Source organism: Falco cherrug, chromosome 2 (assembly GCF_023634085.1).
Source record: "Falco cherrug isolate bFalChe1 chromosome 2, bFalChe1.pri, whole genome shotgun sequence".
In the NCBI taxonomy this organism is placed as follows: Eukaryota; Metazoa; Chordata; class Aves; order Falconiformes; family Falconidae; genus Falco; species Falco cherrug.
In genome coordinates this window covers 34118974-34133642 of record NC_073698.1, presented here as the reverse complement: position 1 = coordinate 34133642, position 14669 = coordinate 34118974, and the positions used below count along the sequence as shown (strand labels likewise).

The window sequence follows — 14669 nt, the reverse complement described above, 5'->3', positions numbered from 1 at the left end:
CTTATACCGATCACAGCAGCCAAGGACATACAAGCTACTCAGCTTGGCAACACAGGTAGAAAGCATGTTTATATATCCTTATGGGTATATACTGTGTTTATCCCACCTCTGACACTGCAGTGTAGACCTGCAGTGTAAACTTAAACAAGTGACCTGCCCTCCTTATGTCTCAGTTCCCTCCTTTGGAAAGCAATGATAAAGCTTACTGGCTCCCGATGTTGCAATAATTACATACTTAAATGTTTAAGGGTGTGTAAATGGAAACAGTTATGGATGGATGGAGTAATTTTTTTTTCACTGCTCCATTTAGCTAGTGACCATGATTCATGCCTGATGGAAACACTGTATCAGTAAAATGTTAACTAGTCACAGCAGACACCAAAATAACATGCTTCTTGCGCTACTGAGAAACGAATCACAATTTAAGATAAAAGCATTCATTTTTGGCAGAAAACTATTGTCTCTGCCAGTTTTCCAGGGCAGAAGATCTTGAATGAAATCTCCCAAACCCTTAATGTAAAGCCTTCCCTATTCTTACATATGTTTCATCCATTTCTCATTTCAGTGCCAAGGCCCAAAACATATCCAAAATATATCCAAGTCATGCTGAGTTGTCCGCCTCTAGGACATCTTCTAACAGAAAGAATTTGGCCCAGTACTGCATGAATTTGTACACACTACTGCAAACTGTCTCTACTGCATTTGTTGTTCAAATCACTGGTGCAAAGCAAGCATTTTTTTTTTTTCCTCATTCACGTCTTTTTCTAGATTCACTCCACCATCTCAGTTTTGTGATGCTGTGAACTCTAATGTGACTTAACTGCTCAGTTGTCTTTCTGCTGGAAAATAGACAGATCAGGATAAGCCAAAAAAGCAAAGTGGGGGAAAAAAAGGGAGAGAACAATTCCAGGCTGCTTCTTGTCTGTAAGGGCTTGCTTTCATATTAAGGAATTGTCCAAATAACAGTCTGCCCCCAAGAGGTGGACTATTACTGATAAACTATATAAATGGTCTTCAGTGATATGGGATACTGAAATGTTTTGAGCTGTTGACCCAGTGGGTAGAAAACTGCCCTGAGCAGGTGTCAGTGTCTCTCTCACACACTTCTTTGGAGTGACCCACCTTCAAAGTAGTACATGATTTTTCAAGCTGAGTGTTGCCCATCCATCTTGGGACTAAAGAGGTAGGATGATGGAGGTGTTTTATCATTCAGGTTCTATACAGCACACACACTCATAGGTGCACACACTCATAGGTGAGTATAGGTGTAATTTTACCACCTGAAGCAGAAGAAAATTCTGGTAGTTGACCTATCAATGCCAAGTACTTTACCTATTTTTAAACAGCTGGTATTAGCAAGGCTGGTGCCCACTCAATTTGCATTTGCTCTATCTTTCCTCTGTTTAGTCCTACAGTATATGATCTTGATATTATACTGGCTGAATCTGGATCATTTAAGAAACCCACCTGAACTCTAACAGCAGATATAACCTGAGCCAAAATTTTCAGATTTTTACATTTCTGCAGAAAACACACCTATGAACACCTATGTTGAGTGGGCCTCTGTTGTCAGCCAAAGAGATGTAAGCAATAACCAACCCTGAAGAAGCAGTGTACTGCAGAACACAGTAGAGATTGTGATCCTGCTTTAGGATTACATCAGAAAGACGGAAAAATAGAAAGACATTTTTTTCTTTTTTTCCTCTGCTTAACTTTTCACTTAGATGAAACTGTGATTTCATTTCCAGCTATGTACCTGCATGTTTATGAGGAAGGCTTGCTATACTGAAAATGAGAGAGAACAGTCCATAGGAAATCAAGAGTTGCAACTGCTTCACTTTATGCCGTTAGGCCTTTACACATAGCCACAAACTCAGAGCACTGCAATTTCAAAAACTCATCTCATGCATGTAAGAGGACATCCATCTACTGCAGGTTCCAAACATACATCAAACAACATAGACAGAAAAAATACCTGCCAAAACAAACCCTTATACATGTCACATTCCAAAAACGTTTGGGTTTTTTTTATCAGTCAGATCACTTCTTTGGACAATCTAAGCACTGAAATAATAAGAGACTACCCTCAGCTTTAGGATGTCATTTTGCATGGTGATACTGTCTAGATCAAGAGTACGCAAAGCTTACCAAAAATTTTGTGATTAATTTTCAAGGTTTATATACATATATTATCATTAATTACAAGCCAATGCTTTTGTAATCTTTGATCAAGTACGTTTTCATGCACTCAACAGGTTTGGGTATGCCCTGGGACTTCTGAAAACAATGACATTCTGAGTATAATCTTTACATAGTATAAAACATTTCGGGCAACAGTCTGTAGCAAGAGAACATTAAGTGGAATGAACACAGAAATAAATGGTTTTGCTGATAATCACAGATAAATGTTTTACCATCTATTGAAATACCTCTAAATGATGTACCTGTTAATTACTTTTATGTAAGCACTGCACATTATCTAAGTGAGACATACCAGTAAGCAACATTTACTGAAAAACAACCACCCAACCATAACACAATGTAATCAGTGTTTTTTCTATTTCTATCAATAACCCTTTGATGGGAAAAGCAACACAATCTTACTAATGTCTGCCTATTGCCATGAAACTTTTAGGGCAAGATTTTAAAAATCAATTGTCTTTCAAATTCTTTTCAGGTATTTGATAATGAAGTGACCTTGTTCTCAGGAACATGAAACAGTGAAAAATCTCTACAATTTCTGGATTGGAACTAGAGTTCATAGCTTTAAAAAAATCCAGTATTTTGTTTAGATTTTGTACTTTAGGCACTCCAATTTAATAATTTCAGAATACTGTAGGCATATTTTGAGTTTAAAACTTCAATAAGTGAAGAAAATTTCTGACCTGCCTATATAAATGGAAACTTACATAAACATAAACCATATTTCCAGAAACTACTTTTGTAGCCTCAAGACTTCAGTAGTTTGAACTCTGCTGAGTATATCAACAACTCAAAACAAGTGTTGACTATTTTGAAAACATTCTATCAAGGAAGGCTAATTATTGATTATAAGTGGAACAGCTGTTTGTTTTCTTCTGTGTCATTGCTTATGTACACCCAGCTGGTTTCTGAGATATAATGTGTGTGTGAAAGCCAAACTGCAGCCCTAGAAAGAAGGTAGTACCAACATTTCCAACAGAAGCCTTGTTGAAGATTTGTTTCCAGTTCTTTGAATCTATATTTATATTGAAAACCTTTTAATTCTTCTTTCTCTCAAAAATCATGAAGCTGCAGAGAGATTCTGTGTGCTTTTGCAGAACAGTGGTTCCCAGCCACCTAGATAGGTCTTGTGTTAGTCTAAGAACATCACGATGAACAGCTAATAAGCTTTGCTAAGCCTGTAGTAGCTTAGTGGGATGCACCAATGGCAGGTTTTAGGGAAGGGGAAACTGGGGGTGGGTGAGGAATGAATTCTAGTGGTATGTGGAACACTGACAGTTTTCTTAAGTGAGCTTCTGCTACAAGATGACTTGGAATGATGGGTTTAGTCAAGGAATTAGAGATGCCTCATGAGACTCCAAGATGCTTAACATGAGCATGAAACATATAAAAGGAGGTGATTTTCATACACTTGAATAAACAGATCAACATGTGGCTGCAAAATATCTCCAATTCTGTAAAAACAGGTATTAGGAAACATTTAGCTGTAGCTTTCTTAGCAAAATAGTCTCTAGAACAGAAAACACTGGAGTTCTTGCTATGCTTACCTTACACAGGGAATCTACATGAGTATTTTTTCAAGCTAACAGGTTCCTTTCATCTCCAGAAATGAATTCCAATAAAGTACTGCTTTTATGTTTAGGTCCACTGAAAAATTGAGTTAAGTAGGAAAGATGAAGGCCTTCATCTCCAAATAGCAAAGTGTAGTCTACACAGCAACTACGCATCTATTATCTTATTGGAGATGTATATAAAATAAAATAAAATACTTAATTTATTGCTCTGTAATGCCTTTGTAAACAAAGTTTCTTAGGTCTCATTATCCTTCCATTTAAAGCAAAGCATGCAGTTTAGAGAAACAGAAGTTAGCAACAATCACGCATCAGAAGATCACATAGGAAGCTTTGTTTGAGGCCTTTAGCTCAAATCAAACAGTACGGCATTTTGAGTTCTGACAAACCACTGACTTGAGCTAAATACCCTGTGTTGAAAGAGGAAAAAAGACAGATATTCTAAGAAGACTTTACCCTGGAATGTGCTTACTAATCAGAAAGGCAGGCTGTCAGGAGAGAGAAATTCTACAACAGATCTTGAAAACTGCTTTGTGACTGTGGGAAAACTTCTTACCCTTTTTTAAAAATGGTTACTTGACATTGCTGCTTAAATGACTTTAAAATTTTCTAATGATGTTTACTTTCCAAGCCAGTATTCTCTAATATTTAGTTGATTATGACTGACAGTGCAGTAATTCTGTTGAATAAAAGTACAAGTTATCAATTAAAAAAAAAAAAAAAAAAGAAGGAAACCCGACTATTAAAACAAGTAAAGCTCTAACTTTCCCCCCGGCTCTTTTCATTTATAGTAGTCAACTTGCTCAGTAAATGAAACTGAGCTGGTGTAAACTGACTATAGCTGACCATAAGATGGTGCTAGTGGTACTGCAGTCGTAATAAAAATGGCACTGGTAAAGCTACAAGCATCCACACAAATGTGCTACTGGGTAACAGCTTAATTTTCTCATGACTTCTATGAAAGGCATTTGCTGAGGTCCAGTAAAAAGAACACATCAGTTCTTGTACAAGTTTCTGTAACTGCAGAACATCTTGTAAAAAGGGAGCTCTGAATGGGAAAAGAAATTGTAAAGAGTAGCTATGTTTTTGGCCTAATAAATCTCATTCACACTTGAGACAGCTGGACACCTTGCAAACAAAACCACAGAGAGATCTAATTTAACAAAGACTTGTTCTGTTTTCCCATTCTAATGTACTGTGAAAGTGGTTACAGAAATTCATGAAACAGAAATAATTTCAATGATGGACAGAGACAGGATCCTCCTAGTCAAAGTGAAGAAGTCCTCCTAAAGCACACTCCAGTTCTTCCAAGTAAAGTGATACCTTCTCCCAATTACTAACAGAAATGAAAAGATGCAATTGCACAGTCCTGAATTTTCCCTCTGTGTTGCAATGGTGATCACACATACTAGCCAGTACATTACACTTGTATATGCATACATACATGCACACAGAGCATAGATGTATATGCTGTATATTTTCAGTACCTTCCTAAACATCCTAAACGAACATGGCTGTATGGAGAACCTCTTCACTCTGCTCAGCTGGGAGAATTTTCAAAATTACCTAAAGGCACTACTGTGAATTCAAGGCATCTTCCACCTAGATTTCAAGTTGCTTTTCTGAAGTGCAAGTACAATAATTTTTCCCAAGTATTTAAACTTGGAAAAGTCCATGCTTTCCTTAAAAATTCCTTTCATTATTCTACATTTTGAAAGTTGCAGTTAAAAAACAGTAGGAGATAAAGAATTGATTTGCATTAAAATGTACTGGAATTTGGCAAAAATGCAAAGACAAAGAGACTGTCAGTAACCATAATTACAGTGGTCACAAATAAGCTTTTTAATTAGCTATTGTGCCTTTTTTTTTCCAGTGAAGACATCTATTCAATTCTTGCAGGCATATTTCTACTTCACAGTGTTTTCCAACACAGCTCTCCCTTGACCCCTCTCCCAGCTGAAAACTCATTTGCAACTCATTTTATTAAATGTTCTCCACTTCGGCTCTGTGAACTCCTACCTGCACTGGACGACCATCTTCTTGGCCAATCATGTTCCTCCAGTCCTGCAGTGACCGCTGAAGGCTGTCCAGCCCTGTCTCCCACAGCCTCACACCACCTCCCATGTCCACAGTAACCAAACCTACTTTGCCCAGTGGTGCCAACAGGGCATCAGCATCCGAGATCTTGGAAAGCCAAGATGTATATGGAGAGAGAGATTGTGATCTGAAAAACAAAAATTAATGTGATTTGTATTGAAGCTGCAATCAAAAAGAGGCTGAGTAATCATGTAGTTAAGGCAACAAATGAAATAACATCCTCATTCCATGAGAGACTATAACTAAGCCTTGCAGACCCACTATTTAATCTGAAACGTTCCACCTACTGAAACTGGGTATGACCAAAAGATACTTGTCAGTATAAAAAGCAGTGTAAAACACCAGGCTGAAAGGGAATGTGTTGCCTAACCACCGCTATATCTCATCTATCTGAAAGTAGTCAGTCTTTACAAAAAACTATAAAGAATATAAAAAATTTACAAATGCGTTACAGAAAGATATAAAACTACAAAAGAAGTAGGAGAGAACATGACCTGGGCACTGAGGAAAATACCTTCCATCAACTTGAAGTAACACTTTTCTCTAGTACTTTAATTTAAAAAATGAAGATTTAAACACATATTTAAAGATGGCACAGCTTTATGCACAGGGAATCTTAGCACTGTTTTAAACAGTCAACTTGCAGACAAAAATTTACTGCTGAAACAGAGGGCCTAATAACTACATAATAGGAAAGGAAATGTAGATAAAGTAGGAAAGATTCTTTGCATTTTTTTAGTATTGTTAATTACATGCATAATGACTTGCTACTTGCACTAACGCTACTATTAATAAACTTCTATGCCTTTACCTATGACTGAAATTGCCACATACTAATTCAACTGAAGAAGAGTTATCTTAGCATTTGACCAGGCTAAATATGCCAGAAGGAGGAAAGTTTGTTAGCTTTTAGCATAGAACTATTCAGATGTGTGAAAAGTCACTTTATTTATCAGTTCTTAGTGAAGTATGTTTTAAAATCTGGGCTTCTGCTCAGATTTGCCATAAATAGCTTAAATGCTCATATTAGGTTAAGGGTCATGATGTTGACGTTTGGCTTTGTAATTTTTGTAAAAATCCTAGTCTAAAATAAAGTGTGATTCCCTACTATTTCTGTGTTAATGCTGCACATTTTTGAACAGTTGTGTAAGATGTAGGCCAATGGATCAATTATAAAATGGTGAACAGTCCAAAACTAATTATCAATTAAAAAATTTCAGATTATTAATGAATTAATTTGAGGATCAATTAATATTATCAAACCCAACATCAAATGAATAGAATTTTTGAAAAAACGTATAAAATTCCTGATGTGTGGGTTTCATACATGTGCTACTTAAACATGCAAAGTTGAGAGACTGCAATTTAAAACAAACCCCTTTATTATTATTGCAGTGGAAAATGACAATTTGTAACCAAAATATATTTGTATCATAAACCATTTGCAAATATGCTCTGCAACGGTGATAGACAGATGTTAAGATGTAAAACAGAAGCCACACAGTGTGGCTATTTTGATGTATCATACAAGATACTTGCGTATCATGAAAGATACCTGTAAGGGAATGCATATTTTCTAAAGGGAGAACCAGAACATAGAGAAGCTTAAGTTACTTTCAAGATGAACTTTATACTGGACCAGAACTTGATTCCTGGTTTCCTAACACCTAGCACTGGATCATTCTGCCTGTCTTTGTTAGACCCCAATGATAGAGAAAAAGGAAAATAAAGACAGCAAAACAAAATGAAACAGGGCAGAGGATAAAGTGGGTGAAGAGGGGGAAACAGCAAAGGGAATGAAAATCAGAAGATAAAGCTACCATTCATATTTATCAATTAATTGCTACATTTTCATTGGTATTGCCTAGTAAACACATAAAAAATACTGACAAAAATATGCTGCAGGTGCTACAGAATTTTACACACTAGGTATGAAATATTCTTACTTTCCACATTGAAGAAATATTTGCTTATCCTGAAGTAATAATACACACTTAATTCTCTTTGCTCTTCCTGTAAGACAGAGGCTAGCTGCTCTAATCAATAAAATCAGTTACCTAGGAATAGCAATGTATTTGATTTTCTTCGAGTTAAGATCTGTTACTTCCAAGTATCCAGCAGCTTGTGGAGGAGTGACATCTGAAAATAAACAAACGTTATTTTCCTGCTGCATGATTAACTGGTTATTGCATTTGCATTTAGCAGATTAAATTTAAATATTTCATTATACAGTACCTGTCAGAAAATGATAAGCTTTCACATTCAACACAGGAGTATAACTTGCAAATACGGAATTGTTTTACTATAGTGACAGGGAGCAATCAGACAGGCAAAATTATAAAAGAACAATGTATTTGTAAAGCAAATGTCAAAATTACACACAAACATAGCCCTACTCACAAAAGCACTAACCAGGCATTACTGCAATCCCTAACTCACTGCTTTTATCTGTTACTGAAGATAATATCAGCTGTATATCTGGCTTTAAAAGCATACTGAGGAACATTTCAAAACATTGTGCTGATGATTCCCACTTGAAAATTTCTCAGTAATATTAACCTAAATGTTGTTGCCTTAAATTGAACCACTTTTTGCAGGTAGATCTCAGCATGCAAAGACTTTAGAACTGAATTTTAAATAGCCCTAGACTATCAGACATTTAATAGTCTGTTTACAGACAGTTTAATGAATACAGCTAATACTATGGTCCCTCCCACAGAAATAAATCTCTGTGTGTGTGCCCACATTGGCTTTTGCCAACATGAGTACAGTCTGCCTGGGCTCAGAAGTGGCTTCCAGGAAGGAGCTGGCTTTCATCTGCCTGAAATCAATTGAGGAATTTAAGTTTTTCAGAAAAGAAACCAGAAGACCGAATTACACTGCACAGTATGGGTACAAAATATTATTGTCAGAAGATGAAAGCAAGTCTAGATTTCCTTCTGAAACAATGTATCTTTCACCTCCTTGAAATGAAGGAGAACCTGATGTTACCTGCAGAAGTGTTGATGCTTCCATACAGCACACACAGAAAACACCACTAAGGTCAGCAGTATAAAAGGATCTAATATTCAAATGAGTATAAAGAATAACCCACAACAGCACTTTATGCATATCTACTGTATTTATGTATCTATAGTCTGTACATCTTCATCATCTGTTGACTTTACTCATCTTCATAAAAATGGAAATATCAAACCCACTGGAAATCAGAAAAAAAGTCTGGAAAAATGCAGGTTTGTGGGCCACAGAGCAATTTTTGTTTTGCCTAGATTTTGTTACTGTTTTCAGATGTGCTCTCTCTCTCATGGTAGTAATGGAGAACAAGACACACATTAAAAATTCTCACGAAGATCTAGAACACAGAGCTGATACTGAACTGGAAGGAGTGAACTGTGAGATAAGAATTAAAAATTAACGAATTAGAGAGAGAGCACTAATCAACCAAACTAAATTCTAAAAAGACAAAGGATTGCAGAGTAGGAAGCTGAAGAAAAGGTAACCAAATGTTTATAAATGCAACACAGGAACAACCGGCCAGGCCCCTGAACTGCAGCCAAGAATCTTAATGATGAAACATGATTGTCAGACCTAAACAAGTGCAGTTTGTTCCTCTTTTGCCAAAGCCTGACGAAGAAGAATAGCTATGTGCAGCTCTAGACATGAAACTTTAAGGAAAATACAGACACATGAGACAGTCCTGAGGCTGACAAACAGGTTAGAACAGATGGGCTAGAAGGACAAATGTATGGAATTAACTTATTTGTCTAAAAATATACTTTTTTTTTGAAAAAAACACATCCCATAATAAAAAAAAAAATCTTTATAAAGAGAACAGTATTATCCTGACTGAGTGAAGGTGAAAAAGTATTTAGTTTTATTTACAGCAAAAAAACTGGATACTAGGAAAAGCTTTTCTTATACAAGGAGACTGAAGCATTGCAACAGGCCAATTGTTTGACAAACATCAGTTAAGAAGAGTCTAAACATGTGTCATCCTGTCCCTATATAAATAGCTGGACCAGATGATGTGTTGAGGTTATTCCTGTAACTGTGTTACACTACATGTTGTTCCAGTTACTGTCACACTAACAGAGATACACACTCAGTAATAGACTGTTATTTTATATTCCTATATAGAAAGCACTGAGAATCCAAGTAAATATTTGCTCTCAAGTAGCCCTCATTTCTATGGCTTTGATTTTTTTTTGATTCTGCTGTTATCTCTTGTCTAAGCTTATATTTTGTGGCCATACATCTATCTGGCAGTCTTTAGGGAAATTACTACTTGTTACAGTTTCTTTTCAAACACAACTATTATCCTAGTTTACAGGTCCAATAAAACATAAAGGAAATTATTTCTTTGCTTGTTGCTCCTGGAACAGTTTTGGTAATACATATTGAAGTACGCTAGAGTTTGGCTGAGTATGATGAATTATTAATAGAAATGGAAGGCTGTGTGCCAGAACTGACCAGTTGTCCATGAAGACAACAAAGAAAGCCTGACAGATAGGCAAACCAAAGCAAAAATATAAAACAATGTCTGGAAGGCACTATAAGACATTAGTGCAACAACTTCAAGGGACTGCCACATACTCGATTTTATGTAAAACGATGCCTTTGCTTCACTGCACCATCTCCCAGGAAAGGATACAAAGACTTATGAATGAAGCCTTATACAACTCTTTTAGGTAACTACAGGTTTCCAGTGCAGAAACAACAGCACAGACAAATCACTAAACATCCAAATGCCCCCATGAATTACGCAGCACAATCACGAATAAGCAACAGTGAATCTCCAAGGGATAAGCAGCTACATAGTAGCAGTTAAATGTGCATTAAATTTTCTGTCAATTAGTGAGACTGAGAGGCAAAGTCCTGAAGAAACAATAGCCCAGCAGAGAGGGCTGTAATAGGGAAGCATTTAGTAACTTTCCATGAGTTTCTCCAGTTTTCCTTTGGATCCATGTTCAGCATTCACAACATCCTTTGGGAAGCAGTTTCACAGGTCAGTTCCCTTCTCTGTGAAGAACCACCTCTTGTTTGTTTTGATGAAGTTCCTAATAGCTTTATTAGCTGCCCCCAAACTCTGGTACCAAGTATAAAATTGCTGGGTTTTCCACGCCATACATGTTCTTGTAGAATTCCACCATATGCCCCTGTCCTCATCTTGTCTCCACACGCAGGAGACTAGCTGATGTAATCTTGCTCATCCTTGTTGCCCTTTTCTGAACTTCTCCCAGTTCAGCCTTCTCCCCGCTTGAGACAGAAGACCAAAATTACAGTGTTAAAGACACACGGATTTACATAACAGCACAAAGATGTTCCCTGGTCTTCCCTCTTTTTTTGACTGCTACTGAGCTTTGAACTGATACTTTAAAGAAACTATCTATCATAACAGCAAAGTCATGCTGCTGAGATGTACTGATCAGCCTCATCATTTTAGATGTAGAATTAGGACTCTTTCTTTCTTCCTTCATGTACATTATATTCATCCATACTGATTTTCATCTGCCATTTCTATTGCAGTCAGCACTATAGTCCTGTAATCCTTCACGGTGAAACCTTTCTACTGTGAATAATAACCAGTATCATCAGCAAACACTGTCACCTCACTGTTCATTCATTTTTCCATTTTTTTTCATGACCATGCTGAGTAGCACAGGTCTCTGTAGAAATCCACTCCTAGCTCCTCCTCCACTAGAAAAACTGGCCATTAACTGAGAAATGGAAATGTCTGCAGTCTTGAAAAAAAGGCTACAGAATAGAAAACCTAGAGTCTTGCTCAGGTCCAATTTAATTGTATCAGTAAGGTCATATTAAATATGATTCAGCTAAGGACAAATCTGGTAATTCATAAATTAAAATGTCACTTAGAAAAGAAAAATGAAAATGTTCTTCAAGGCCTTAAATCTTTTAACTTAAATGGCTATAAAGCACTGAAGAAAGTATACCTCATAAAATTTGCTACAAATTTAATGCTATCAATCACTACTCATGAATATATTTCACCATAGTCGAGGGAAAAAAAAGTTAGTATCTTGTTCAGATATAACAACAGATACAAATTAAATTGCTTGGTCAGATAGAAGCCAATTCTCAGAGAGATAACTCGCTTAGGTCACTGGTATCCAGGATTCATGAGGAATGTTCCCTGGTTTTTAATTTTATTAATCTAGCATTATAAAGTGTTCTACAACACAGCAACCCAAAAGACTTTTAGAAACAACTGTCAAGATCTTAATTTTAGGTATCATTTGGAAGCACTGTATCCTTCCTTCACTCCTAAATTTGTAAACTAATTTTAATGAAAGCTCAGAAGATCTACCTTCTGAATTTTTTACCATCCACTTCAGAGTCGGGTTTTTTTTTTTTACTGTGAAGGCCTAAAAGATGACCCAATCTGACCCTTCAGCAGTTTATAAAGTATGAGAAGATTACAGCCTGAAGTGGTATAATTAGTTCTGAAGATCATCATGCTAACTCTGTTTTATTAAGTTTAACCTTTTTAAAAACTAACCTTTTCTTTATAAATGTAGGTAACTTCAGTTTTCTACCCTGTTTATATCTTTGATTTGCTTTTTTAGTTAAGTAAATGTTTTATCCTTTTAGTAATAAATAAAAGGGTTTCTCTACACAAAGAAGTTAATCTGTGTTAAATGAGGGCAGACAGATTAGATCATTTATTTTGTAAAAGTCAATTAATTTGGAATACAGCATTTATTTTGGGATGGAGAGTTCACATACAGAACAAATCAGGAATAGCTTCTTGTGCTGATGAATTAAAAAACCCAGCTATTTTCTCATATAGAAATATTTTGGGTGTTTTCTCTTTTTGATAGTGAACTTTCCTTGGAGATTTCTAGAGGTAATTAAATGCAAAACTCACAAATGTTGTATTTAGCACTAATTGGTATATTTTTAGTTATTGGCTGAAGAAGCTAAAGATACAAAGATAACAGAAAGCTTGGCATGGTGGCACAAAAAAGTCTGAAGGTCTGTAGTCTGTACCTGCTTTAGTAGTGTACAAGTGGAGGATGGTTTTGCTGTATGTGAACGTTGCTCAGGCAACATTCTCTTGGACAAGGGAAGAACTATAAAGCCTGGGTCTCTTCAGTTTGGAGAGAGGGCAGATGTGACTGAAGTTTACAAAGTCATGAAAGTGATGGTTAAGGTGAATGCAGAACTGTTATTCACTCAACCCTGCAATGCCAGAATGAAGGGCACTTGATAAATCTGGTAGAAGATCAGTTGATCACAGAGTAGTGAACTTGTGAACTTGCTGTGGAGACACATAAGTTCAAAGAGGAACCAGAAAAACTTGTGGACAAAAGGTCCGTAAAAGGGGTTGGACAGCCTAAGGCAGGTTGACCCCCAAGGCAGGTATGTCCCTTGCAACATCTCTAGCAAAAAACCTGCAAATATTGAGGAAGTATGACAGGGAAAAAGACAGAAGTGGCCAGGCTGACATTCATTCCCGAAATAAACTCTCCTGTTGGTTCTGCTAGAGACAGAATACTGAGCTAGACAGACAACAGGGTCTTCTTATCACTGTGTGTCTCTGTGGCACTGAGCAGAGGTTGGAAACACTGGTGAAAGCCAAACGCAGAACTGGAATGATCATATTCCTGTAGCTGGTTCCCAGTGCAGACTGAGGGAGATCCCATCTACTGGGATATTCAGGGTAAGCAGCCTACTAATTCGTCAGAAGTATAATTCAGCGTGTTAGTAAGATCCAAATTAATTTTAAAAATGAGTGCAAATATTCTCATTCCTCCTCAAATGCTTGCTTTGTGATTCTTTAAAAACATTTTGAAAAAAATCATAAGTGATTGCTGTTTACAAAACAAAAACAAGTGTGTAAAGTTGTTGCAGCACAAGCATATGAACCTCTTACCTTTTGGGTAAATGTCTTTCAAAGGCACATCTCCAGGTGCTAAAATTCTGACTATTTGATTAGAAGCCAATAAAGTTATACAATTGGTTTGTTTTGCAGCTCCTGTTTTCCTCCGGCCTCCATAATAAAATGGATCAGAAGGAGAAGCACGTTTGTGACTCAGAGAGGCGTTTCTTTTCCAGCTATACACTTCACTAGGAGACTACAAGAGAGAAGGAGTCTACTGAACAAAATGTTACTATTATTGAGCCAAAAACCAAACGTTTCTTGATAAGTTCCACTTCTTTTCTAATTTCAAATCAAATGTAGCTACTGTGGTTACTTCACATGTGACCACACAACAAGGAAAAGACCTGGATTATTTTATGATTAAAACCTCCTAGAATAGTGAAAAAAACATAGACTACCTAAACAAGTTTTAGGAAATGAGACTCTCTGAAGATATGAAGTTGAATGAAAAATTTTTTTTCACGTTGAACCAGGAATAGAAAGCATTGAAATAACCTAATCTGGAATCAAGCTATGTAAGAAACTATTACCATAGTCTAAGTTTCCACTACTGTAGATAAATGCAAACAGGTATTTCAGTAACAAATTCAAAGCTAGGCATTAAGGTTGGGATTTGGCTCCAGGTTCAGAAACATAAATGTAGGTGTCCACATGTGAACCAGGTGCTCCATCTCCCGCTATAGCCAGTTGAGCCTAGAGAATAAGTCACCTGATCTTGAAGAAGGCCTTTAGGTTTGGTCAGCTGAGCATCGCTATTCTAAGAGCTTAGATACCTTGTTCATACTGAACACCTACACCATTTAACACTAAACGTTGAATCTGAAGTTTTGTCCCACCACCTCCACGTTCACCTTTAGCACTCCCTCTTTGACATTCAGGTGGACATTTAAAACCAT

General features: G+C 36.6%; 1 protein-coding gene across 2 annotated transcripts in view; it reads right to left on the bottom strand.

The window, feature by feature from the left end:
* The window catches only part of VWA8 (von Willebrand factor A domain containing 8), a 185969-nt gene that overhangs the window by 40029 nt on the left and 131271 nt on the right, over positions 1-14669 (bottom strand). For both annotated transcript variants that reach the window (XM_027815848.2, XM_027815857.2), the window contains exons 35-37: positions 13765-13966; positions 7928-8009; positions 5793-5997 (exon numbers count right to left, since the gene is read on the bottom strand). In XM_027815848.2, coding sequence (XP_027671649.2) covers positions 5793-5997; positions 7928-8009; positions 13765-13966 — 489 coding nt within the window. The remainder of the gene's footprint in view (positions 1-5792; positions 5998-7927; positions 8010-13764; positions 13967-14669) is intronic.